The sequence below is a fragment of the Palaemon carinicauda genome, chromosome 1 (assembly GCF_036898095.1).
Source record: "Palaemon carinicauda isolate YSFRI2023 chromosome 1, ASM3689809v2, whole genome shotgun sequence".
Lineage (NCBI taxonomy): Eukaryota > Metazoa > Arthropoda > Malacostraca > Decapoda > Palaemonidae > Palaemon > Palaemon carinicauda.
In genome coordinates this window covers 303,103,802-303,131,301 of record NC_090725.1, presented here as the reverse complement: position 1 = coordinate 303,131,301, position 27,500 = coordinate 303,103,802, and the positions used below count along the sequence as shown (strand labels likewise).

Genomic DNA, 27,500 nt, shown 5'->3' with positions numbered 1-27,500 from the left:
ATTTTCCACTGCACTGTTTCCAATGAACAAAACTTTCGTTTTTATCAGAAGCGATTAGTTTTAGTGATTCGGTATTTCCTTGACAAACAATAATGCCCGTCAAATTTAGAAATTGAGGTCCCTAGAGGTGGGTAAAATAAAAATGGGCATCCTAACTTAACGTTGCCGTGCTAACCTAACCTAAGGTGATGAGTTGTCTTTTATCGTTTCCCAGGGGTTTTGGGCCAAGTGCAATTCCCCTCCTGTTCCTAAGTTAAACTATGATGTCCTGTCACTTCTGAAACGTTTAATTAGCTACTTATATACTTACGCTAGCCATATTAACCAAAGTTTATTCGGAGTGAAATGATGCAGATTGTAATTACTCTCTTGATATTTTGCAGTACTGCTCAACATCTGGCAGGAAGCAAAGGAAGAACCAATTTAGGAAGAGGTCTTTTATACTGCATGCCTTCTTATTTTGTCTCCAGTAGACAGGCTGAAGGTTCTTTTTTGGCACTGGATTGGCTGGCTTATATATGAAGCTAGACCGGATCAGGTGACTCTTGGTATTGCCTCAAAGTATCAAGGTACACTTTGGCAAACAAAGTAAAAGATATTATTTTGAGTTTTTCAATATTTAACTTAGCCAGTGATTATAATAGCTGCAACTCTGTTGCTCGACAGAAAAACTCTACGGAAAAATTCGCCAGCGATCGCTACACAGGTAGGGGGTGTACTCAACAGCGCCATCTGTCGTTCAGATACCCAGTACTCATTGTAAACAAAGAACTCAATTTTCTCTCTGTCGAGCTATCGACAAGACGCTCTTATTCGCTGTTGCTAAACTGGAGTTTTTTCACAACTAATTGGTGAAGTACTTTATTCTAGTTTTGAGCTTTCACTATGCAGGTGTTTTATCTTCATCTTAAATCTTGAACTCGTTTTGGATAGATTTAATTATGGTGACAAAGAGAGTATGGACTTTCTTTCACTTTTAAATGGCCGACCCTTCCCTTAGACGGAAGTGTGTTTAGGCTTTTAGTAATTCTTATCACGTTATAGATTTTCCTCTATATATTTTATATCTCTCCGCCTTTATTAGGCCTCTTCGATTAACTTTCCATTTATTATAAACATATAAAAATAAATTTTAATGTTTTGTTTATATAGACCTTTCCTGAGAGTAGGCGGTCCTAACTTGGAAACCGAAGTTAATCAACGTTGAGCCCTTTATATCGTAATTAGCTTTTAAAGAGCTAAGGATTTAAAACTTTTTAAATGTAATATTTTATGAAAGAATTTCTTTGATAGTCTTCGTACTGTTTTCAAAGATGAACTAACGTTTAGTTTTTTATGCTATGCAGTTGTTGACGTTCAGGACGTTCAACATGCGCTCTATCGTTACGATAGAGAGAGAGTGTATCACGGTTTCACTTTGCAGTAAGAGTAAATCGATTCTGACGTTTTGTTCATTCTTTCTTAGCTTAAATGTTTTAAATTCTAATTTAAAGGAACTTTTTATTGAAAAACCTTTCAGTTTTTTCCTTTAGTCAAATAACATGTTTTTTTGACGAAATATAATTGGGCTCTTCTCGTAGGTGCGAAATCAAGAGAGAAAGAGAGAGAGAGAGATAGAGACGGAGGGAGAGAGAGGAGAGAAAACGTTCCGTTCAAGCGGGTAACGTTGTTCTCGTGTTACTCGCGTCCCTAGTCGCTGTACGGGGAGGAAGGATAAAACGTTTTTAGGTTTTTATTCTCGTCCCCAGGCTATGTGCGGTGAGAGATTGAAAACGTAGTTATATGAACTAGTGTTTAGTCTCTTTCCCAGCCACTGATTTTTTTTATCTTAAAATATGTTTTCTGTTTTTTGCTGGTATTAATGAGCTTGCATTATACGACTGATTTCGCAATTACTACCTTTTGATGAAGGGTAGAATTGCGTGTTTCAGGTAGAAATAAGTGCAAAACAGAAAATCGAAGTGATAAAGTGATATGCGCAAAGTGTTACAGTGTTGCGTCCGAGGCGCAAAGTGTTACAGTGTTGCGTCCGAGGGTTCGTCTGTTCGTGCCTGTCGTTCACCTAGTCCGGGACCTCTTACATGCTCCCAAGCCCAGGGGAGAAGTAATGTCAAACGACTTATGGGTTCGAGAGGCCTTGACTAACGACCAGACGTTTTTCCCTCTATGGTATCGGGTGTATCTTACCAAGGTCTCCCCTACCATAAGACGAGAGAGACGTTGTTTCTCCTCGTCATCCAAAGGCTTTTCGCATAAGAAACCTGTCACAAGATTTCGAAGCCCTTAAGCGAAAGTCAGTCCTTTCAGGACAGGTCCAGCGTCCTGGTTACAACCATTAGGACAGCTCTGACCCTTTGCAGTCATCGGATAACTGCTCGCCGCCTAACAAAAGCGTAACACAGACTCCGAGAGTCTTTTTTTGTAGGCAAAGTGTTGCGGTCACAGACGTTACCCTCGTCTCTTACCACAATCATTTCCGTTGATCCTTAATGGGTTGTATGGCAAGACATGCAGTATATGCTTGCCTCCCTTATGGAAGACTATTCTACCGATTAGTCCGTTGAGTCTAGCCGTTTATCTCATCGATATCCTGGCTTTCAGCCAACCTAACGTTCCTTTGTGCTTACTGTTGACGTTGGCGTAGCTTAGTCACGTCAGTCAGGTTGTTTAGAACCACACTCGATGCGGTCTCGTGTGGTTTTTCAGCCGCATTTGGACGTTAGGCCACTTGCTGATGCTCCTGTTGACGTTCAAGACGTTCACTAACAATCGGAGTTGACTTGTTTTGACGCTGTGCGTCAACCTCCGCATTCTAGAGTCGTTTTGACTGCTCAGTCTAGGCAGTCAAAGCAGTCTCGAGTGGACGCTGTGCGTCCTCGCGCACCTGTTGTGGTTGACAGTTCAGTTGTTGACAGTTCACAGACTGTCAAGCAGTTACATGACGTTGCGTTCTGGTCCGCTACTAATGCACCAGTGAGTGTGGACTGATATTCCCTTGAGGACTCTGTCAGATGGAGAGGAGCCTAAAGCTGCTTAGCCTCCTATGGACTTTAATTAAATCATGATGATTTTTTTTAAGGATCTTCGTCCGGATCTTTTTGTAACTGCTGCTCCTCGTTCGCCTAAACGTCAGAGCTTACACTAGGCCTAGCTACTTCGAAGCCGTTGTTTTTAAGCTAGTGCTCTCTCGCTCTCCTAGAGAGCGTTACGTTGGCTAGGCGACTGGTTTTTCACCAGGAGGAGTTTGGGGGATACAGCCTTTGCTTTCCCTTCTTTTAAACTGGTTTATAGAGCGAGAGTCTGATATGACACGAGAGAAGTTCTCGGCTTGGGAGTTCATGCCTCTGCCCAGATAGACTTCTCAATTCTGGTAGACTCTCCCTGGCGCCTAGCCAGGAGACGCTCCAAGTTGTTTACAGGTCAACTTCACAGCTGTTTTCGAGCCTTTGAAGTTTTGCTGTACAATTATGTCACGCATAACAAGGCTTTCAGGGATGGTAAACGGTTCCGCCTCAGTCGCTAACCCCGTCTGTTGCCACACCTGCTCCCGTAAACCCTAAATGGGCTTTGCTGCAAGACATGCAGTCCAAGCTTGCGTCCTTGATAGAGGACTTAATGCGGAGAAGGTTGCTACCGAACCCTCTGGCCAACAACCTTCCAACCGGTCGGTTGTGCGCCCTGTTGACGCTGAGGTAACCTACTCGCGTCTGAGGTGGTTCCTCCACCGATGCGACCCATTGTGGGTTGCCAGCCGCACGTTGACGTTAAGCGACGCTCGGAGGTGGTTGTTGACGTTCAGGACGTTCAACAACCAGCAGAGGTGACTTGTTTTGACGCAGTGCGTCAACCTCAGCAACCCGGTAGGGTGTTGACTGCACAACCCAGACGGTCTAGACAGTCTCGGGTTGACGCTGTGCTTCCTCGCGCACCCATGGTTGTTGACAGTTCACAGACTGTGCAGCAGTTCCATGATTTTGCGTCCGGCTCCGTCACGCATCCACCAGTGCGACCGGACTCAGCGAGCCAGACGTTGCCCACTCCGTTGCCGTTTCCTCATCAGTTTTCGGATGAGGAACCCTCTGATGAGGACGTTGCTGAACAACAAGACGATCAGCCCCCAGAATAGATCAAGCCCTGCTATCCATCCAGAAGATGCTGAAGAAGGAACGCTGCTCAGTCAGGCTGTGGATGAGTCTGGTAGGGACGCTGTCATCCGTGAAACAATTTGTGTCACTAGGAAGACTACACCTCCGTCCTCTTCAATACCATCTAGCTTTTCACTGGAAAAAGGACAAGACGCTAGAAGCGGTCTCGATCCCGGTTTCCGAAAAGATAAAGTCTTGTCTGACTTGGTTGAAAGGACAATATCAACCTAAGAGAGGGTCTTCCCCTGGCTGTTCAGACTCCCAACCACGTTCTCTTCTCGGACGCATCGGACGTAGGCTGGGGTGCGACATTAGACGGTCGGGAATGCTCGGGAATATGGAACTCGAGTCAAAGGACAATGCATATCAACTGCAAGGAGCTACTGGCAGTACGTCTGGCCTGGAAAAGCTTCAGGTCTCTCCTTCAAGGCAAAGTGGTGGAGGTGAACTCGGACAACACCACGGCTTTGGCGTACATCTCCAAGCAAGGAGGGACCTACTCTCTGACGTTGTACGAGATCGCAAGGGACCTCCTCTCCTGGTCAAAAGGTCTAAACATATCACTAGTAACGAGGTTCATCCAAGGCAACTTGAATGTCATGGCAGATTGTCTCAGTCGGAAGGGACAAATAATTCCAACCGAATGGACCCTCCACAAGGATGTATGCAAGAGACTTTGGGCCACCTGGGGCCAGCCAACCATAGATCTCTTCGCAACCTCGATGACCAAGAGGCTCCCAATATTTTGCTCACCAATCCCGGACCCAGCAGCAGTTCATATAGATGCCTTTCTCCTAGATTGGTCACATCTAGATCTATATGCATTCCCTCCGTTCAAGATTGTCAACAAGGTACTGCAGAAGTTCGCCTCTCACGAAGGGACAAGGTTGACGCTAGTTGCTCCCCTCTGGCCCGCGAGAGAATGGTTCACCGAGGTACTACGATGGCTAGTAGACGTTCCCAGAACACTTCCCCTAAGGGTGGACCTTCTACGTCAGCCACACGTAAAGAAGGTACACCAAGGCCTCCACGCTCTTCGTCTGACTGCCTTCAGACTATCGAAAGACTCTCGAGAGCTAGAGGCTTTTCGAAGGAGGCAGCCAGAGCGATTGCTAGAGCAAGGAGAACATCCACCCTTAGAGTCTACCAATCGAAGTGGGAAATCTTCCGAAACTGGTGCAAGTCAGTATCCGTATCCTCGACCAGTACCTCTGTAACTCATATAGCTGACTTCCTCTTATATCTGAGGAAAGAACGATCTCTTTCAGCTCCCACTATCAAGGGTTACAGAAGCATGTTGGCATCAGTCTTCCGTCACAGAGGCTTAGATCTTTCCAACAATAAAGATCTACAGGACCTCCTTAAGTCTTTTGAGACCACGAAGGAGCGTCGTTTGGTTACACCTGGTTGGAATTTAGACGTGGTACTAAGATTCCTTATGTCAGACAGGTTCGAGCCGCTACAATCAGCCTCCCTGAAAGATCTCACCTTAAAGACTCTTTTCCTGGTATGCTTAGCCACAGCTAAAAGAGTCAGTGAGATTCATGCCTTCAGCAAGAACATCGGATTCTCATCTGAAACGGCTACATGTTCTCTACAACTTGGTTTTCTAGCCAAAAACGAGCTGCCTTCTCGACCTTGGCCAAAATCGTTCGATATTCCAAGCTTATCGTATATGGTTGGAAATGAACTAGAAAGAGTCTTATGCCCTGTAAGAGCTCTTAAGTTCTATTTAAAACGAACTAAACCTTTACGAGGCCCGTCTGAAGCTTTATGGTGTTCAGTTAAGAAACCATCTTTGCCTATGTCAAAGAATGCTTTATCCTATTTTATCAGACTGTTAATACGAGAAGCTCATTCCCATCTGAATGAGGAAGACCAAGCTTTGCTGAAGGTAAGGACACACGAAGTTAGAGCTGTCGCAACTTCCGTGGCCTTTAAACAAAATAGATCTCTGCGAAGTATAATGGACGCAACCTATTGGAGAAGCAAGTAAGTGTTCGCGTCTTTTTATCTTAAGGATGTCCAGTCTCTTTACGAGAACTGCTACACTCTGGGACCATTCGTAGCAGCGAGTGCAGTAGTGGGTGAGGGCTCAACCACTACAATTCCCTAATTCCATAACCTTTTTAATCTTTCTCTTGAAATGTTTTTATTGTTGTTTTTGGGTTGTCCGGAAGGCTAAGAAGCCTTTCGCATCCTGGTTGATTTGGCGGGTGGTCAAAGTCCTTTCTTGAGAAGCGCCTAGATTAGAGGTTTTAATGAGGTCCTGTTGTATCGGTTGCAACCCTTGATACTTCAGATCCTAGGGGTCGCTCAGCATCCTAAGAGGATCGCGAGGCTCCGTAAGGAAGACGTACTTAAAAAGGCAGAGTAATTGTTCAAGTCGACTTCCTTACCAGGTACCTATTTATTTTGTTTTTGTTATTTTGATAACTTCTAAATGAAATAAAAATTCTTAGCTCATAATAATGTAAACATATAGTGCTGGTCTCTACCCACCCCCCTGGGTGTGAATCAGCTATTATAATCACCGGCTAAGTTAAATATTGAAAAATGTTATTTTGATAATAAAATAAATTTTTGAATATACTTACCCGGTGATTATAAATTAAAGGACCCTCCCTTCCTCCCCAATAGAGACGCAGTGGACCGAGGAGAAAATTGAGTTCTTTGTTTACAATGAGTACTGGGTATCTGAACGACAGATGGCGCTGTTGAGTACACCCCCTACCTGTGTAGCGATCGCTGGCGAATTTTTCCGTAGAGTTTTTCTGTCGAGCAACAGAGTTGCAGCTATTATAATCACCGGGTAAGTATATTCAAAAATTTATTTTATTATCAAAATAACATTTTATTTAAAGTCCAAGAAATAAATTGGACCTTTTTGTTCCCCCCGTGATACTTTGGCTTCTGATCTAAAGGGAAGGCTATGCAGCCCAGATTGAGTCCATTTTACGTGCCTCTTTTATAGAAGCAAATACTGTTTTACTTTTCCTCAGAGTGAGCTCAAAGAAATAATTATTACTTTCAGATTGCAATGCAGGTAATCCTCCTAAGAATGTTATGATCTTTCATAAGTCTGGAAGATATTCCATCGAAGGAAAGACTTCAACATGGCCTGGTGCCTTCTAAGGCAAAGCCTTCTCTTCATGAGAAGAAGCAATTGGTGCGACCTTCTCTGTACTGCCAAGCCCCCTGGAAGGTGGAGTTTATTGCCGATCCATACCTTTAGGGATGCCTTTACCTTGGGACTTGATGTCTTTAGGTATGGCCTTTCTTTGCCTCCCAGTTTGTTCCCGACGTCATCATCGTTGGAGATGGCATTGTCTGGTTTCACTGGTCATAAGATGAAAAAGAGAGATTCCCTTCCACACGTTTTTACTGACTTCTTTGAAGCATGGCAAGTTTGTCATTTGCTCTCTGAGGGACCAACTCTCCCCATCTGACAAGAAGTGTAGGATTACATCCTCAGAAAAGAAATCTCTCCACAAAGAGAATTACGATAACTTTGACAGACGTCGCATGGTATTAGATCAAAATGTTTAGCACTCACCTCTTTGTGAACACACTTGTATGATATTGCACTCACCTGTGAATGATAACACACTACATATGGCATGTATTCATCATACTAAATATTCTTTTTGTGTGTGCTCTTTGGAGCTTACGGGCTCTTCAATTGGTGCTCATGCTGCTGATGTTGAGTGCTCACATACTCTAGCTCTTCAGGGCACTCGCCACTTAGCTCGCTTCATTGGACTTGAAACATTCATGTACCATCTAATTGCACAAGGGCTCTCACCTTTTGGTGCTATCGGTGAAGTTAGTCACTCTTAACATGCTCTTCTGCTGGTGGACCATCCACAGACCATATGCGGTCTTCATTTAGTGCAAAATCTTCAGAGCTGGAAGAATTTTCTGTTGGCAATCTCCTCCCTGTTAGTGCAAATTCCCCTGTATGTGCTTTTGCTCTCTTATACCCAAACACTCCTATCTTACACACATTAACAAAGATTTATTCACCCTTCCATTCCACTGCAGTACTTTACTTATCATCCATTCACTCAGCAATATAGCCACACCCTCTCTTGCTCTTCAACTTCCCCTTTCAATCCCAGGCACCACCTGTCATTTCACCAAGCATCACTTCACCCTTCCCTTTTATCTTTGTTTCACACAAGGCCAATGCATCCATCCTTCTATTCCAAAACATACTTTCAATCTCCCATCTTTTACTCTCTATGGTACTACATCCACGCACATTCAGACACCACAAAACTAGTGTGTGGGGAGAAGTCACTGTCCCCCTGGCCTCCTCCTATTTGACATCTCACAGGAAGGAGCTGTACATAAGAGAGGATCCCAGTCCCCTCGTCCTGTCCCTTTAGTTGCCTTTTACGACATGCAGGGATACGTTGTTACTATGCTAATTGTTGTTATGCCCCCACGGCCACAGGTTTGTATAAATAAGAAAAGCAAGATGCTTTAAAAGTTTATGATGTTTATTTGTTTTGGGTTTAGATTAAATGTATTTACTTTTTTCTTTTTATTTGGTCACAGACAAAATGATTATTAAGAAAAAACTTGTGTGCTTGATAGAGCCATCTACCATGGCACTTCCCCTAATTTTGGGTTGGTAGCCGACTTCAAAAGAATTTTCCTCTTTGTTTCTTCTTGCCTGATGAGGGACTCGGCTGAGTTTGGTTGGTACTGCTAGGGTGCCATAGTCCACCCTGTCCCCTCTTCCACCACAAATGAAGTGTCATACGCCGACTCCCCTACTGCCACTACCCGGTCACCATTAGGTGGTTTGAGATAGTAGCGGTGCCTATTGGAACTGCGTCACAATCGCTTGGCATTCATTTATATTCCTAGCATGCTCTTTTGCCTCTCACATCTGTCTTCCTGTCATCTAGGGCTTTCTTCACTCCATCCATTAATGCAAACCTTGACCTTTCTTGCACTTCTCTCATCAACCCTTGCATTTATCATCACCTTCAGCAGATGGCCATTTTCCATTCTCTACATGGCCAAATCACCTCCACACATTCATATCCACTTTACCTGGTACTTCATTCCTCACACCTGTTCTCACTTACACTACTTCATTCCTAACCCTATCCAACTGGGATAAACTGACCATACTCCTCAGACACTTCATTTCGAACACATTCAATTTCTATCTCCATCACTTTTTATTCTCTCACAACACTGATCCACACATCACAGCTGGTACAATCACATTCTCATACAGCACTCTCTTTGTATTCTTTACTACTGCCTACACTGCTCTCGACACTTTACGTCCTTCCTTCACTCTGATGTACATCTGCTTCCACCATTTGCAGCAGCAATAGAACCCAACTATTTAAACTGATTTACTTCTTCAAGTAACTCCCTATTCAACATGACATTCAAACTAGTGCCACCCTCACTTCTTGTGGACTCCGAAATCCTACTCTTACCCACATTTACTTGCAACTTCTGTCTCACGTGGCATTCCAAACTCTCACCAATTGACACAGCTTCTCCTCCGAGTCTGCAACCAATGCAGTATCATCATCAGACAGCACCTGATTCACCTTCCACTCATGATCACTCTCATCTATCAGTTTCAATCCTTGAAAAAGTACTCAAGCAGTCACCTCCCTCACAACTCCATCAAAAAACAAATTGAAGAATCATGGCGGCATCACACATCCCTGTCTCAGCCCCACTCTTACTGGAAACCACTCACTCACTTCTTTCCCTATCCTCACACCTGCTTTTACTGCCTACTTATAAACTCTTCACTACTTGCAGTAATTTGCCACCAAATCCATATAACTTCATCATTTTTTACATCGCATCCATATCAACTACAGTACATCATATGCTATATTAAATTCAATAAGAAGACTGGGCATCAGTTTAGTGAAATTCCTGGAAAATCTTGAAACCCTGACAAAATGAAAATGACATCTGTTTTTCTTTTTTAATTTAAGAAAATCTATTAAAATTAGGATGAACATTTTTAAGGTATGATAATCTATGGTTATTTAGACTAAGCTGATGAAATCCATCATTATCTAAATTTTCTTAATTTGAAAATTTTGATTGATTTTCAGGAGGAAGAATCATGTTCTTTAGGCCCCCGTGGAGAGATCCAATTTGCCTCGCAAGCAGAAAAACGGGCACACCACAATGCTTTAGAGAGAAAGCGTCGGGACCACATTAAAGATTCCTTTTGTTCGTTAAGAGATTCGGTTCCCTCCTTGCAAGGAGAGAAGGTTTGTTTCATTTTATTTCCACTGTTTTTCATAATCGCACATATGCAGTAGTCATGTGTGCTGCAGTAGAACCTCTCGTAAACAGATGATAGCCTAGGGCTGGAATCTCATTGTATTGAGAAAAGAATCTACTGTATATTTCCAAGCATAAGATAACCTTTAGGTAAGACAAGATAAAAAATTAAGGCAAATTTAAATGAATTTATCTTTGTATATCTGTACTGTAAGGCCACTGCTAAATTGCAAAACTATCTGTGTATTGGCTAGCTTTTGCAGGAACAGATATCTTATCAAATATTGGTTATGTAATGATGATGGTGTTACTAATGTTTATTGTTTCCTTTGAAATTCAAAATGAATGAAATAAAGGCAATTTTATCTCATGGTTTCCTAAACACGCCACCAAAAACGGAAACCGCTGTTTTGTTTACGTTTTGTCGCTTATTGTGATAAACAAACTAACACATTTGCACGTCCAAGTAATAATATTAGTAACTCTTAGTAAAGGAAGATGTTATTACAATAATCATACTTCACTCTTAGAAATTCAAATTAGATTAAAGGCAATTGTATATCCTGTTTTTCCTAAGTACGCTGTCTAAAAAGTAAACCATTCTTGTTTTTTTTATGTTTTATCGCCATTCACAATGAACAGATAATTGAACAAACGAGTGTATGCGTTTACACATCCAAGTGATATCTAATGATACTAATACTGTAGCTTTTCGTTAAATATGAAAACCATTTTGTTTCAATGCAAATACAAACCCTTGTCATTTATATGGGTTTACTACTAAGGCATTTAGTTTTGACAAGAATTAAAGAAATTGTTGGATTCTGGTAACACTGTGTATGGTTGCTAACTATCCCACCCCATGCTGGGAAGTAGCGGCTGAGACAGCGAGACAGCTTCACTTATCTTTTGGTTCTTGCTCTAGACAGACGTTTTTACGACTGCTTCCACGCTGTTTTTGTGCTTTTCACTGTAGTATGAGAGATAATGATTGCTGTTCAAGGTAGTATGAGAACCTGTCCCAGTTTTGATGGATATCCCTGTGGAACTTTCATTAGCCAGGTCAAGGTCAAATCCTATCCTGTTTACCCAAGTTGTCAAGGTAAGCTCTGTACCCCTTCCTCCTCTTGTAATTTTTGCAGAGGCTGGCCGCCTCCCCAATGGGAGAGATATGATGCCCATTGTGAGAAGGCTAAACTGGATCATTTACCATATGTTTCTTCCTCTTAGGGGGCAAGAAGCATAAACCTTCTATTGTGATTCATGATATCTCCCTTTCCGATCCTTCTTTATTGGAGTTTGTTCCAACACAGAGACTTGCCTCGAAACACTTTCATAGGAGTTACCTGGAACCTCCTCTCAAACGACCAGAGTTTTGTGTAGTTTACCCTACTCCCATTTTCTATCATGATAGGCCTAGCGGAGGAATACGTGCCCTGAGGGCAATACCAAGCCAGGCCACATGCTTCCCAGGTCGTAGGCTCCAGTAAGTTTTCTGGTTGCGTCGCGTTATCACACGACGCTCCTCTGCTCTCAGTGCGACCCTTTGTGTCTCGAGGCCACGTGGTTACCACATGGTCCGTTGTGCTCTGCCCGCGCGCTTAGTGCTTTATCTGTGTGCTTTCGCTTTCATTCCTCTGTGCTTTCATTGTGTTTAGTGTTCTCATTCTTTTGTTGTGCTTGTGTCTAGCGTTTTCATGATTGTGTGCGATGGAGCATGCTCGCCGTTCAGCACTTGTCCAATGCGAGCAAGAAACCATGCAGGTATCATGTATTTCTGATTATGACAACATCAAGGGGGTCATATTTTTCTTTCGGATAATGTTAATTACAAAAATTTCTCAGAATTGCAGGTAGAGGCTCTAGTGATTGATGAAAATTTCATCTTCCATGCACAGGATCAGTGTTGCTGGAGGGATACTACTATTTGCCATTACGTGCTCAAAGCAAACCTAGCCTTCCCATACAGAAAGACTCCAAAATAAAGTCTTCCCCTCAGAAGGAAGTCACTGGCTCACCTATGAAGGCTTCCTTTTCCTTTTCAGATGAATTATGAACGTCTGACTTGGCATCATCAAATTCTAAATTGCAGGTTTGTTTTTTGCACTCAGATGTGGGCGCACCCACAGGTCCTTATAGGAAAGATAATCAAAGTTACTACATGCGCCATCACTCACTCGTACCCTAGCTGACGTGGCAAGGGAAGGCACAGTCATCCACATGCGTGTCCAGTCTTATGCGACAAGAGAACGCTCTGCCATAACCATGCGTGTGATAGGACAACCTGCTGCCATTTCACATTGAGTCGTGCTGAAATTGTGGCTAAGAAAGTCCCTATGTCAGGGGGAATATATTAGCGATTATGACATTTTTTCCTTGGTCTGTGAAGACCACAAGGAATCAAGATTTTTCTCAGTTTCAGGTGTATGAGAGGAAGAAGGCAATGGTACCTTATCCGCCTTTTCCTTATGTAGCTATACAAACACATTATCAAAATCATTCCCCTCAGGAGGAGGTGGTCAGCGCCGCCTCCTTATTATTCAGCTCTCGGGCGAAAGCGTTCACAACGGGATACTCCTGATAGGTCTTTTTCTCTACAGGTTTCCAGCTCAGAGAAGAGACTTAACCATCTTTACATCCTGCAACATATTTTGACCGCTGGTCCATAACCAGAAGCAATCTAAGCTTGCCATAGCCGTTTTCAGGTTTTTTCTCCCCACATTTTAGGTATGAGAAAATAGAGGGAAGTTGTTGCAACTAAAACCAAAAGATTGTTCCATAATCAGGAATCTAGAACTGTTGCCTGCGATGCAAGAGTGTAGAACACCACGCCAGCTCCTATTACTATTGATTGTTCACCAGAACTGACTCCAGGGACTTCCTCTGATCAAATTTTGAGTAGCCCCCTTGAAAATAGATACGTCTGGTCCAGTAGAGGCGTCACACTTCATGAAAATCACTAGTCCTTTTAGGTAATTTGATGGCCATGGTAACCCTTCTTATGCCCAGGTCCCAATAGAAGATGCATAATTGATTGAGTCTTCCCAGGCTTCCAAAATATTCGACACGGGTTTGATGTGTCTTTCTAACTAGGCTTTGAACACTCTTTAATTACTTGATACATTGCTTTGAGGGCTTGCTTTCATGGGTCTATCATGTAGGGGAACCCTACTTTACAAAACTTGCCAATTCAGTATTATCCTATACATTCTTTTGTATTTTGCATATGACTGCATCACTGGTGTTTATTGTCAAATACACATTATCAAAGCACTTGGGGAACAAGACCTGGAGAGCGCGAGTAGTAGGTGTCGGTGGGGTAGTCCAACTGTATTCTCTAGGGCCTGTCACGGCCTTCCCCCTTTGATGAAGGGATTATCTAAATGGAAGACAGTGGTTTACACACGCCCTTGTTAAATACACGACACCAACAAGGTGTTCGCGCGAGGGTTGTAACCCCCTGCATTCCATGCTTTTATCTTTCTCTAGTATATTTGGAAGATTTATATTAGAAAAGTGTAAAGAAGGACCCTTTTCACCGGGCGTCACAGGTCTCTCCCCAGAAATAGATTTTTCCTTCGTCAAAATCCCTTTTACATAGCTGCAGTTTTACATTCTTAGTATCCATGGTCCATATTTTCTGCTAATCTCTTCAATTCCAAATCATAAGCTTTGCAATTTCTCGAATATACGGTAAACTATGATCATCTGGTTTGTTCAACTTAGTGCTGTTTATACATTTTATCTGTTGTGAGTTACATTCTTTGGTGTGATTTCCTGAACATTTCCCACACTTTACCATCAATCTTGAACTTGCAATCTTTTTCAAATTGCCCATACATTTTTTACAGTGATAGCAGTTGATCACATGGTACCTATCATGCGTGATATAAATACCCGTTGTAACATAACTTTGTTGCTATTATCATTAATATGTTGCTATTATCATTAATAGCCTTCCAAACTTCAACAGATCACATTTTAACAAGTACTGCGTAGTCCCACCCGTAGGACCTTTGTTTAATACGCGACTTATCATCTGTTCTACATTTTGAATCTTTTTCTAGGCAACGATTCCTTTGAATCAAATCATATAATACTTCATCTTCATCATTATATACATTGCATATCGTTATTTTAGGTTTTAATTTTACAATTTTTCTCATTTCGGTTTTGGCAACCATGGTTTGAATCTTGTTTATTGCTTTTCCAGCAGGTATCAGCGACAGATAACTCACTTGGTTTGAGTAGATCTTTCAAACTGCCTCCACTTGCATTATTGAGGCAGAGGAAATTTCATATAGACTCTGATGCACGTCCTACTCTTAGAGATGCAATCTTTTTCAGAAATTCAAGCATCATCGATAACCACATTCTTTTCCCCCTTGCAGAAGTAGGGGTTGCAATGGAGAAGTGAGAAAAGACCAGTCATACTCCTTTCCTGAGATGGGCTGAAACCTCATGGTTCCCAACTCCTCGACAGGTACATAAGCGTTTGCCTTACGAGCAGTCTAAACATAGTTGTCTGCTACCTGAGCCAGACACCGCTCAAACATACAAGAGACGTGATCAAACTACTTTTTGTCATAGAGCACACTTCTCTGGATGAAGGAGCAGAGGCCGTCGAGGCACCTGTTAGGGAGGGCAGATTCCCTGTCTTACCACCAGTAAGGGGATGCCTACAAATTCATTGGGTGAGGTGGCAGATCTTCGGGTCGGAGCTCTGGGGTCTAGAAATGCTCTGCTCAGGGTATCGTGTCCCATTCATGAGCTGCTGTTCTCCTGCGACTCCGTGACTCCGATGACACCCCTCATTTTATTCGAGAGGATCAGGGAAAGACCTACTACTGGAGCAGGAAGTGTTTCAGATGCTTACGAAAGGCCGTAGAGGTGATTTTAGTCAGGTCCCCAGGCTTTTTCAGCAACTTAATCTTGGTGGAAATGTTAACTGGGCATTGGAGGCTTTCATAGACCTTTCCCGCTTGGACCGATCTGTGCTCCAAATGATGTTCAAGATGGAGAGACACCCCCCCCCCCAAGTGCAATTCTTCAGGCCATCAGAAAGAACGACTACCTGCTGACCATTGACCTGAATGATGCATATTTTCAGATTCCTGTTCAGCACTGCTCAAGATAATACTCAAGATCCTTTTCAAAGACATGATATGCCAATTCAAGGTGCTGTGCTTCGGCTTAACTACATCCTCACAGGTGTTCACTTACCTATGAACCACCTAAATCTAGAGGAGTCCAGCCTCGTCCCTCAGAGGCGCCTTTGTTACCTGGGTATGGGTTTAGACTCGGCCCAAGCAAGAGCATATCCATCCTTAAAGTTAAAAGGTCAGACAAGTAGCAGCACCTTTTTTTGTAAAAGAATCTATTCTTGCTCACTACGATCAGAAAGTTCTAGGACGCCTCGCCTCCCTCGAGAAGCTAGTTCTCTTCTGGGGAATACATCTTAGTTCATTGCAATGGACACTGAAGAGTCAGTTGTCACAAGCATCAGAACTCCCATCGACTTCTGAAGGTACCTCGAGTAATGAGAACAGATATCTTGTGGTGGTGAAACTAGAGGACTTGTTAGCTTGAACACCTCTACAGGTTTCTCCTCTAGATTTTCTCCTTTTCACAGATGCTGCTTGCAAGGCTGGGAGCTCATCTACGGAAAGAACAGATATCAGGGATCTGGTCAAGGGAGGACAAGACATTCCATATAAACTGGCTAGAAATGAAAGCTGCTTACATAGCGTTACTCCATTTTTCAGAGACTATCAAGAGTCACTCGCTAGTGTTGATGAGCGACAACACAACTGTAGTGAGCTACATAACGAGTAAGGAGACTCGGTAACCCATCTGTTATGTTAACTTGCAGTGGTGGTACATATTTGGGTGCAGGTACATAAATGCAGTTCTTCTTTCGGCAAGTTTCATCCCGGGAAAGAAAATTGTAATACCAGGTAAACTGAGCCGACCGGGGACTGCAGTTGGTTCAGAAGGGTTTTTGCATCCTCAAGGGGGAAAGAGTGATTTGACTTTGTGGGGTTCCTCGACAATGAACATGTTCGCCATCAGAGAAATAACTGATGATCCAGACAGTCTGTTACTTTGTCCTGTGAGAGCTGTCAGACGTTACCTCAAAAGAATGCTAATTTTTGTCTTATTTCTTTTTGGTTGCGGGAGATCATACATAGGGCCTATAACTTCTCAGGAGAAGTGATGATGGGAGCCCCTCCCTGGGTTCATGATATCCGTGGTATTGCTGCAACCCTAGCGTTCTGCAAAAACCACAGGGATCTGCAACAGACAGACCACCTTTACTGCGCATTACCTAAAATTGACCCACAGATCACTTGATACTTTTTCTTTGGGTCTTCTGGTTGCTGCTCATCAGATCATTTAAAATTTTGATTATAGGGAAGATTAACCATAGGTCACATAAAAAATTTTGAGCATAATTTGTTATGAAAATAGAATGAATGAATTCTTTTCTTTTTCTTGTGGGTATGCCTCACTTTGAAGCATTGTCATTGAAGAAACACTTACGCAGGGAAGGGATTTTTTTATGGTATTTAAATTTAAAACAAATTAGAAGAATGAAATTTATAATTTTCCTCTAGTCGTGTAATCCTTGTGAGTGAAGTGACACTCTCTTGCTTGGAATTGACTTCTTGACCTTGCCTCTCATTCGAGCCATTCTTAGAATGTCATCTTTTTATTTGGGTTAAGGGTTAGACAGAGACCCCTCTTGCTACACGAGACATCCCACCTAAGGAAAACTCCCCATATAAATGATGAGGATTTGTATTCAACTGGAAACAAACTAAAATTTTAAAGATAATTATTCCTAGTTATACAAACCTGATTCATTTATCTTAATTTTCCACCTAATCCATGCCACAAGTCTTGACCATGAGCTGTCTCAGTGACTCGGCTGTTCCCTCCTAGCATGGGTGGGATTGTTAGCAACCATAAAATGTTACCAGATTCCCACAACTTCTTTTATTCTAGTTGTAACTAAATGACTTAGGAATAAACCCATATACAGTAAATGAATTGGCTTTGTACAGCTAGGAAAAATACAAATTACAATATCTTTAATATTTGTAGTATTTATTATGAGGTATTTTAGGAAATTATTTTCACAATACTTTTCGTTTTTCATGTTCGCATATCTTCAACATGAGTACTAGTTGGAATTGGCAGACAATGTTTACATTTTATGAGCTGTGCTCGCTTAGAAAGATGTTGATTTCATCAATATAGAATTATTCCTTGAATAGATATTTATTATGAAGATATGTTAGTAATACGTAAGATAAAAAAAGAGATTTTATTTCCTTAATTATTGTTTTATTTCATAATGTGAATCTTTTCATGTATAACAGTGGTTATCACACTGAAGCCAAGGCTAGCATATCGATAGAATCACTTGGGATTCAATGCTTGATTTTTAAAATTTTAATATAAGACAGCCTCCAATTTTCAGCGATGAATTTTTGGATGTGAAGGTCGTCTTATACATGGAAACATAGTTCACAGGGAATTTTTTCACCAATAATATGGCTATGTAGGAAAGGGAGGCAAATTCTTAAATGATTTTTTCTCGTCTTAACTACTCTTGAACATTTATTCCTTTGCAGTATGGGAATTTTAGTTTTTTGTAGACTTTGGATGAATTGCTTTTTACTATTATTATTATTGAAATACTATTGTTACTACATTATTATTATTATTATTATTACAGTATTATTATTATTATTACTTGCTAAACTAGAATCCTAGTTGGAAAAGCAAGATGATATAAGCCCAAGGGGTCCAACAGGGAAAATAGCCCAGTGAGTAAAGAAAATAAGGAAAAACTATGAGAAGTTTAAGAATAGCAATAACATTAAAATAAATCTTTCATATATAAACTATAAAAACGATAGGTTGAAAACTTCAAAATAACAAGAGGGAGAGAAACAAGATGAAATAGTGTGCCCGACTGTACTCGCAAGCAAGGGCTTTTCTGCTTTATGCAATTTTTTTTATACCGTTTTCAATTGATGAGAGTTGAAATATCCCGAGTAATTCTACTGTATGTGTCTAGCTTTCTGGTTTTTAAGTTTATTTTATTCAACTTATAGTGAAGTTTTCCAGTTTCTTTCTTGTTAACCAGTTCCCTTTTGATAGCAGTACTGTAATACTGTATTGTGTATCAGTTTAGTCTATCACAGTACTCCCTATTGCCTCTCCATAATCCATTGGCATGAAAAGCAAACTTGAGGGTAAACAAAATATCGATGATGAGGTGTGAAGGCCTTGATAGGCTTGTTGAAATCCGGGTAAAATTACTTCTCTTAATTGACTAGAAGGTAGAGCTGATAATTTAGAGGCATTTAAATATTGGAGAAATATTAATATGATAATTTTCTATCTTGAAATTTTATTTTGCTTTGCAGGCTAGCCGTGCACAAATATTAAAGAAAGCTGCCGACTATATTGAGTTTATGAGACGGAAAAATTCTGCTCACCAGCAAGACATTGACGACCTAAAGAAGCAAAATAATCTTCTGGAGAGTCAAAGTGAGTTAATTGTGAAGTTTAAGCATGATGAATAGCCAGAGTAATATAACTGAAGTTTGATTATATCTATGACAGTAGTAGATTTGCATGCTAAAAGTTGGATGGGCATTTAACCCTTTTACCCCCAGGCTATTTGGAAATTTCCAACCCTTAACCCCCAGGGGGTTATTTTTTTCCCCGGCACATTTTGCAGTATATTTTTTTTAAATTGCTCTAACAGCCTTAATTTTTGTCAGAGAGGTCAGGTTGGTCTCATTCTCTTGGAAAATGCCTGAATTTTCTCAAAAAAATTATTAAAAATATGAAAAAAAAATTTTTTATAGCATTTTTCTGCAAGGACGTACCGGTACGTCCATGGGGGTAAAGGGATGGCTTTTGTGAAATGCACCAGTACGTCCTTTGGGGGTAAAAGGGTTAAGATCAATGTCATCTTGAAACTGGACCGTAACTATATGAACTCGATTGTAGGTACATACTCATTTTGTAAGCGGTACTGTATTCAGTTTAGTTATTTTGTGTGAATGTATGTGTGAATTACTGATCTGTTTTGCTTTTGTTGATGTGACTTTGGGAAGCAATGCCTAGTAGCTGATTAAACATGTTACGTTCATCTATTATACACAAGACGATTACGTAAAATCTACTTAAATGTTGCTATCAACTATTACACACTGTAGATTAGGCTATGTAAAATTTACATTAACAACTTACTAAAAAATAGTAAACCTGTAACAGCAAATGAAAGTATCCAGTAAACCAAAAACCAAAAATTATATTTAAGATTTAACATATGGATTTACAATATTATACAAGGTTCACAGAATACTCGCAGCACATCAAACTAAATCAGCACATCAAACTAAATAATCATGTATTTACAATATTATACAAGGTCCACTGAATATTCACAGCACATCAAACTAAATCAGCACATCAAACTAAATAATCATGTATTTACAATATTATACAAGGTCCACTGAATATTCACAGCACATCAAACTAAATAATCATGTATTTACAATATTATACAAGGTCCACAGAATACTCGCAGCACATCAAACTAAATAATCATGTATTTACAATATTATGCAAGGTCCACAGAATACTCGCAGCACATCAAACTAAATAATCATGTATTTTCAATATTTAACTTAGCCGGTGATTATAATAGCTGCAACTCTGTTGCTCGACAGAAAACTCTAAGGTAAAATTCGCCAGCGATCGCTACACAGGTTGCGGGTGTGCCCAACAGCGCCATCTGTCGTCCAGATACCCAGTACTCAATGTAAACAAAGAACTCAATTTTCTCTCTGTCGTGCTCCCGACAAGACGTGCTTATTCGCTGTTGCTAAACTGGATTTGTTTTCACAACTAATTGGTGAAGTACACTATTCTAGTTTTGAGCTTTCGTTTGCAGGCTTTTTCTTCGCAATTCCTTGAACTCTTTTTGATTACGGATTCTTTGTTGATGACTTTTTGATAGTTTTTGAATTCCCCTTTGACCAATTCAAAATGGCTGACCCTTCACAAGTCCCAAAATTTAGGAAGTGCAATGCTAGGGACTGTTCAAGGCGTCTTCCGAAGGCCTCTATCGACCCTCACACTGTTTGTTCCAATTGTCGGGATAAAACCTGTCAATTGGAAGATCGATGTGAGGAGTGCGTTGGGCTTTCGGAATTCGATTTTATCGAATTCCAAAAATATACACGTAGGCTAGAGAGAGATAGAGTTAGGAGAAGTTCCTCTCGTTCTATTGACATTTCCTCTCCTCATGCCCCACAACCTATTCCTTCCCCTGTAGTGGTTGCTCCTAATCCCCCTTCTGACACTCAGGAACCTTCGATGGCTGATATGATGCGTGCCATCCAAGCTCTGGGTGAGAGAGTTGAGTCACTGGCTAGTGACCGTAATCAGCTCATGGCGGATGTCAAGGAGCTGAAGTGTAAAAGTGCAGTGGGAAGTGATAAAGTGAGTGATAGTGTTGTGGATAGTGTTGCGCTTGAGGGTTCGTCTGTTCGTGCCTGTCGTCCTCCTAGTCCGGGACCTCTTGCAAGCTCCCAAGTCCAGGGGAGAAGCAATGTCGTACGACAAATGGGTTCGAGAGGCTTTAATCAGCGAACAGACGTTCCCTCCGTGGTATCGGGCGTATCTACCCAAGATCGCCCCTGCCTAACAAAGACGAGAGAGCCCATTTATTCCTCGTCTGCGGAAGAGGTTTCTCGCAAGAAACCATGGACCAAGGTCTCACGACCGTTAAAGCGCAAGTCGGTCCCTTCCGCGCAAGTCCAACGGCCCAGCTGTAGCCACTGGGTCAGTTCGGACTCGCTGCAGTCATCCGATGACTGCTCACCTCCTAAGAGAGGCAAAGCGGTACCGCTTCAGACAGTTACACCGTCTGTCGCCGCACCTGCTCCTGTAGACCCTAAGTGGTCTTTACTGCAAGACATGCAGTCGCAACTCACGTCGCTTATGCAGGACTTTCGTGCGGAGAAGGTTGCTGCCGCACCAGTAGCTAGTGCAGCTCCTTGCCTAAAACCACCCACACTATCGGTTGTGCGTCCTGGGGACGCTGAGGTAACCTTCTCACGCACTCCAGTTGAGAGAGTTCCGCCACCCATGCGTTCCAGTGTGATCTGCCAGCCGCATGTTGACGTTCAGCGACGCACGGAGGTATCCGTTGACGTCCGTGAGGTTCAACAACCGTCAGAGTTGTTTTGTTTTGACGCGGTTCGTCAACCTCCGCAACCCAGTGTGGTTGCCACTGCGCACCCACATCAGTCTAGACAGTCTGGAGTAGACGCTGTGCGTCCCCGCGCTGCTATGGTTGTTGCCAGCTCACAGACTGGGCAACAGTTCCATGACGTTGCGTCCGGCTCAGTCACGCATGCACCCGTGCGGCCGGACTCAGCCAACCAGCCGTTACCCACTCCGTTGCCGTTCCCTCATCAGTTATCGGATGAGGGACTTTCTGATGATGATGGTGCTGCACATGAAGATGAACCGCACTCAGAACTGGACGAGCCTAAGTCTACGCAACCCTCTTTGGACTTTAGGAAAGTTTTGGCCCTGTTCAAAGAGATGTTTCCGGACCAATTTGTGTCTGTAGCTTCGCGTTCGCCTCCGTCAGAGTTTGTGTTAGGCATGCCGTCAACTGCTCCTGCCTTTACTAGGCTCGTCCTCGCACGCTCGTCCAAGAGAGCTTTGCGAGTGATTGGAGAATGGCTGCAGTCCAAAAAGAGTTTAGGGAAGACAGCTTTTACGTTTCCCCCTGCTAGACTCTCTTCTAGATCGAGCGTCTGGTATGCCACGGGAGAAGTTCTCGGCTTGGGAGTTCCTGCCTCTGCCCAGGGCGACTTCTCAAGTCCTGTAGACTCTCCCCGCCGCCTAGCCATGAGACGCTCAAAGATATGTTGGTCATCTTCGGACCTGGACCACCTTTTGAAAGGGATATTTAGAGCCTTCGAGGTATTCAACTTCTTAGACTGGTGTCTAGGAGCTCTAAGCAGAAAGATCTCTCCGACGGAGAAGGAGACTTCCTTGCTCATTATGTCCTGCATGGACAAGGCCATACGTGATGGGTCTAATGAGCTTGCTGCATCCTTTGTGTCCGGAGTCCTTAAGAAGCGTGAAAACCTGTGTTCATTCCTTTCAGCTGGAGTTACACCATGCCAGAGATCCGAACTTCTGTTTGCTCCTCTTTCTAAGTGCCTTTTTCCAGAGGACATGATTAAGGAGATTGCTGCTTCTTTGATACAGAAGGATACTCATGATCTTGTTGCGTCCTCTGCTCGCAAAGCTACCCCTTTGCCTACCTTGTCAGCTAGACCAAGGATGGACACTCCAGCGTCCCGTTTTATTCCGCCCTTTCGTGGCAGAGCCTCCAGCAGAGGAGGTGCTCGTGCCGAAGGGAGACGTGGAAAGAAGAAAGGAACCAAGTCCTTTAAGGGCAGAGTCTGACTGCCAACTTCTTCAGACAGCAGTGGGAGCCAGACTCAAGAACTTCTGGCAGACCTGGGAAAAGAGAGGCGCAGATGCACAATCTGTGAAGTTGCTCAGAGAGGGGTACAAGATCCCGTTTGTACGAAAACCCCCTCTAGCAACGTCCCCCATCGATCTCTCTCCCAGGTACAGAGAGGAAGACAAGAGACGGGCATTGAAACAGGAAGTGTCTCTCTTACTAGAGAAGGGAGCGGTAGTCAAAGTCCTGGACCATCAAACCCCAGGATTCTACAACCGTCTCTTCTTGGTGTCCAAGAAGACAGGAGGGTGGAGGCCGGTGCTAGACGTCAGTGCGCTGAATGTCTTTGTCACAAAGCAGACGTTCTCCATGGAGACCACAAAGTCGGTTCTAGCAGCGGTCAGAAGGGAAGATTGGATGGTCTCGTTAGACCTAAGGGACGCCTACTTCCACGTCCCCATCCACCCGGACTCCCAACCTTTTCTGAGATTCGTTTTCGAAAAGGTTGTCTACCAGTTTCAAGCCCTGTGCTTTGGCCTAAGCACAGCTCCTCTTGTGTTTACGAGGCTGATGAGGAATGTAGCCAAATTCCTTCATTTAGCGGACATCCGAGCCTCCCTCTATTTGGGCGACTGGCTTCTCAGAGCTTCTTCCAGTCGTCGCTGTCTGAAGGATCTAAAGTGGACTCTAGATCTGACCAAGGAATTGGGTCTCCTTGTCAATATGGAAAAGTCACAAGTGGTCCCATCCCAAACTATTGTGTATTTAGGGATGGAGATTCACAGTCTAGCTTTTCGGGCTTTTCCGTCGGCCCCCAGAACAAGCCAAGCCCAGTTATGCATCCAGAACATGCTGAAGAAGGAACGATGTTCAGTCAGGCAGTGGATGAGCCTGATAGGGACGCTATCATCCCTGGAACAGTTCGTAGCATTAGGAAGACTACACCTCCGTCCTCTTCAATATCACCTAGCATTTCACTGGAAAAAGGACAAGACGCTAGAAGCGGTCTCGATCCCCCTTTCCGAGAAGATGAAGTCTTGCCTGACATGGTGGAAGGACAGTATCAGCCTCAGAGAGGGTCTGCCCCTGGCTGTTCAGACTCCCAACCACGTTCTCTTCTCGGACGCATCGGACGTAGGCTGGGGCGCGACATTAGACGGTCGGGAATGCTCGGGAATATGGAACTCGAGTCAAAGGACAATGCATATCAACTGCAAGGAGCTACTGGCAGTACATCTGGCCTTGAAAAGCTTCAGGTCTCTCCTTCAAGGCAAAGTGGTGGAGGTGAACTCGGACAACACCACGGCTTTGGCGTACATCTCCAAGCAAGGAGGGACCCACTCACTGACGCTGTACGAGATCGCAAGGGACCTCCTCACCTGGTCAAAAGGTCTTAACATATCGCTAGTTACGAGGTTCATCCAAGGCAACTTGAATGTCATGGCAGATTGTCTCAGTCGGAAGGGACAAATTCTTCCAACAGAATGGACCCTCCACAAGGATGTATGCAAGAGTCTTTGGGCCACCTGGGGCCAGCCGACCATAGATCTCTTCGCAACCTCGATGACCAAGAGGCTCCCAATATATTGCTCACCAATCCCGGACCCAGCAGCAGTTCATATAGATGCCTTTCTCCTAGATTGGTCACATCTAGATCTATATGCATTCCCTCCGTTCAAGATTGTCAACAAGGTACTGTACTGCAGAAGTTCGCCTCTCACGAAGGGACAAGGTTGACGCTAGTTGCTCCCCTCTGGCCCGCGAGAGAATGGTTCACCGAGGTACTTCGATGGCTAGTAGACGTTCCCAGAACACTTCCCCTAAGGGTGGACCTTCTACGTCAGCCACACGTAAAGAAGGTACACCAAGGCCTCCACGCTCTTCGTCTGACTGCCTTCAGACTATCGAAAGACTCTCAAGAGCTAGAGGCTTTTCGAAGGAGGCAGCCAGAGCGATTGCTAGAGCAAGGAGAACATCCACCCTTAGAGTCTACCAATCGAAGTGGGAAGTCTTCCGAAACTGGTGCAAGTCAGTATCAGTATCCTCGACCAGTACCTCTGTAACTCAAATAGCTGACTTCCTCTTATATCTGAGGAAAGAACAATCTCTTTCAGCTCCCACTATCAAGGGTTACAGAAGCATGTTGGCATCAGTCTTCCGTCACAGAGGCTTAGATCTTTCCAACAATAAAGATCTACAGGACCTCCTTAAGTCTTTTGAGACCACGAAGGAGCGTCGTTTGGTTACACCTGGTTGGAATTTAGACGTGGTACTAAGATTCCTCATGTCAGACAGGTTCGAGCCGCTACAATCAGCCTCCCTGAAAGATCTCACCTTAAAGACTCTTTTCCTGGTTTGCTTAGCCACAGCTAAAAGAGTCAGTGAGATTCATGCCTTCAGCAAGAACATCGGTTTCTCATCTGAAACGGCTACATGTTCTCTACAACTTGGTTTTCTAGCCAAAAACGAGCTGCCTTCTCGACCTTGGCCAAAATCGTTCGATATTCCAAGCTTATCGAATATGGTTGGAAATGAACTAGAAAGAGTCTTATGCCCTGTCAGAGCTCTTAAGTTCTATTTAAAACGAACTAAACCTTTAAGAGGCCCGTCTGAAGCTTTATGGTGTTCAGTTAAGAAACCATCTTTGCCTATGTCAAAGAATGCCTTATCCTATTTTATCAGACTGTTAATACGAGAAGCTCATTCCCATCTGAATGAGGAAGACCAAGCTTTGCTGAGGGTAAGGACACACGAAGTTAGAGCTGTCGCAACTTCCGTGGCCTTTAAACAAAATAGATCTCTGCGAAGTATAATGGACGCAACCTATTGGAGAAGCAAGTCAGTGTTCGCGTCTTTTTATCTTAAGGATGTCCGGTCTCTTTACGAGGACTGCTACACTCTGGGACCATTCGTAGCAGCGAGTGCAGTAGTGGGTGAGGGCTCAACCACTACAATTCCCTAATTCCATAACCTTTTTAATCTTTCTCTTGAAATGTTTTTATTGCTGTTTTTGGGTTGTCCGGAAGGCTAAGAAGCCTTTCGCATCCTGGTTGATTTGGCGGGTGGTCAAAGTCATTTCTTGAGAAGCGCCTAGATTAGGGGTTTTGATGAGGTCCTGTTGTATGGGTTGCAACCCTTGATACTTCAGATCCTAGGGGTCGATCAGCATCCTGAGAGGATCGCGAGGCTCCGTAAGGAAGACGTACTTAAAAAGGCAGAGTAATTGTTCAAGTCGACTTCCTTACCAGGTACCTATTTATTTTGTTTTTGTTATTTTGATAACTTCTAAAATGAAATAAAAATTCTTAGCTCATAATAATGTAAACATATAATGCTGGTCTCTACCCACCCCCCTGGGTGTGAATCAGCTATTATAATCACCGGCTAAGTTAAATATTGAAAAATGTTATTTTTATAATAAAATAAATTTTTGAATATACTTACCCGGTGATTATAAATTAAAGGACCCTCCCTTCCTCCCCAATAGAGACGCAGTGGAACGAGGAGAAAATTGAGTTCTTTGTTTACATTGAGTACTGGGTATCTGGACGACAGATGGCGCTGTTGGGCACACCCGCAACCTGTGTAGCGATCGCTGGCGAATTTTACCTTAGAGTTTTCTGTCGAGCAACAGAGTTGCAGCTATTATAATCACCGGGTAAGTATATTCAAAAATTTATTTTATTATAAAAATAACATTTTACAATATTATACAAGGTCCACAGAATACTCGCAGCACATCAAACTAAATAATCATGTATTTACAATATTATACAAGGTCCACAGAATACTCGCAGCACATCAAACTAAATAATCATGTATTTACAATATTATACAAGGTCCACTGAATATTCACAGCACATCAAACTAAATAATCATGTATTTACAATATTATGCAAGGTCCACAGAATACTCGCAGCACATCAAACTAAATAATCATGTATTTACAATATTATGCAAGGTCCACAGAATACTCGCAGCACATCAAACTAAATAATCATGTATTTACAATATTATGAAAGGTCCACAGAATACTCGCAGCACATCAAACTAAATAATCATGTATTTACAATATTATACAAGGTCCACAGAATACTCGCAGCACATCAAACTAAATAATCATGTATTTACAATATTATACAAGGTCCACAGAATACTCGCAGCCCATCAAACTAAATAATCATGTATTTACAATATTATACAAGGTCCACAGAATACTCGCAGCCCATCAAACTAAATAATCATGTATTTACAATATTATACAAGGTCCACAGAATACTCGCAGCCCATCAAACTAAATAATCATGTATTTACAATATTATGCAAGGTCCACTGAATATTCACAGCACATCAAACTAAATAATCATGTATTTACAATATTATACAAGGTCCACTGAATATTCACAGCACATCAAACTAAATCAGCACATCAAACTAAATAATCATATACAAAAGGTCTTGCAGAAAAGTGGTCATGATTTTCAATGCAGCGAGAGACAGATGACGACGCTTAGCTTTGTGTATGAAAATTGTTATGCAGGAACACA

The 27,500-nt window shown here is 42.6% G+C and overlaps 1 protein-coding gene across 2 annotated transcripts in view; it reads left to right on the top strand.

Annotated features, from left to right (window-relative positions):
* Positions 1 to 27,500, top strand: part of Max (MYC associated factor X) — a 41,661-nt gene that overhangs the window by 2,102 nt on the left and 12,059 nt on the right. For both annotated transcript variants that reach the window (XM_068393117.1, XM_068393127.1), the window contains exons 3-4: positions 10,256 to 10,417; positions 18,872 to 18,995. In XM_068393117.1, coding sequence (XP_068249218.1) covers positions 10,256 to 10,417; positions 18,872 to 18,995 — 286 coding nt within the window. The remainder of the gene's footprint in view (positions 1 to 10,255; positions 10,418 to 18,871; positions 18,996 to 27,500) is intronic.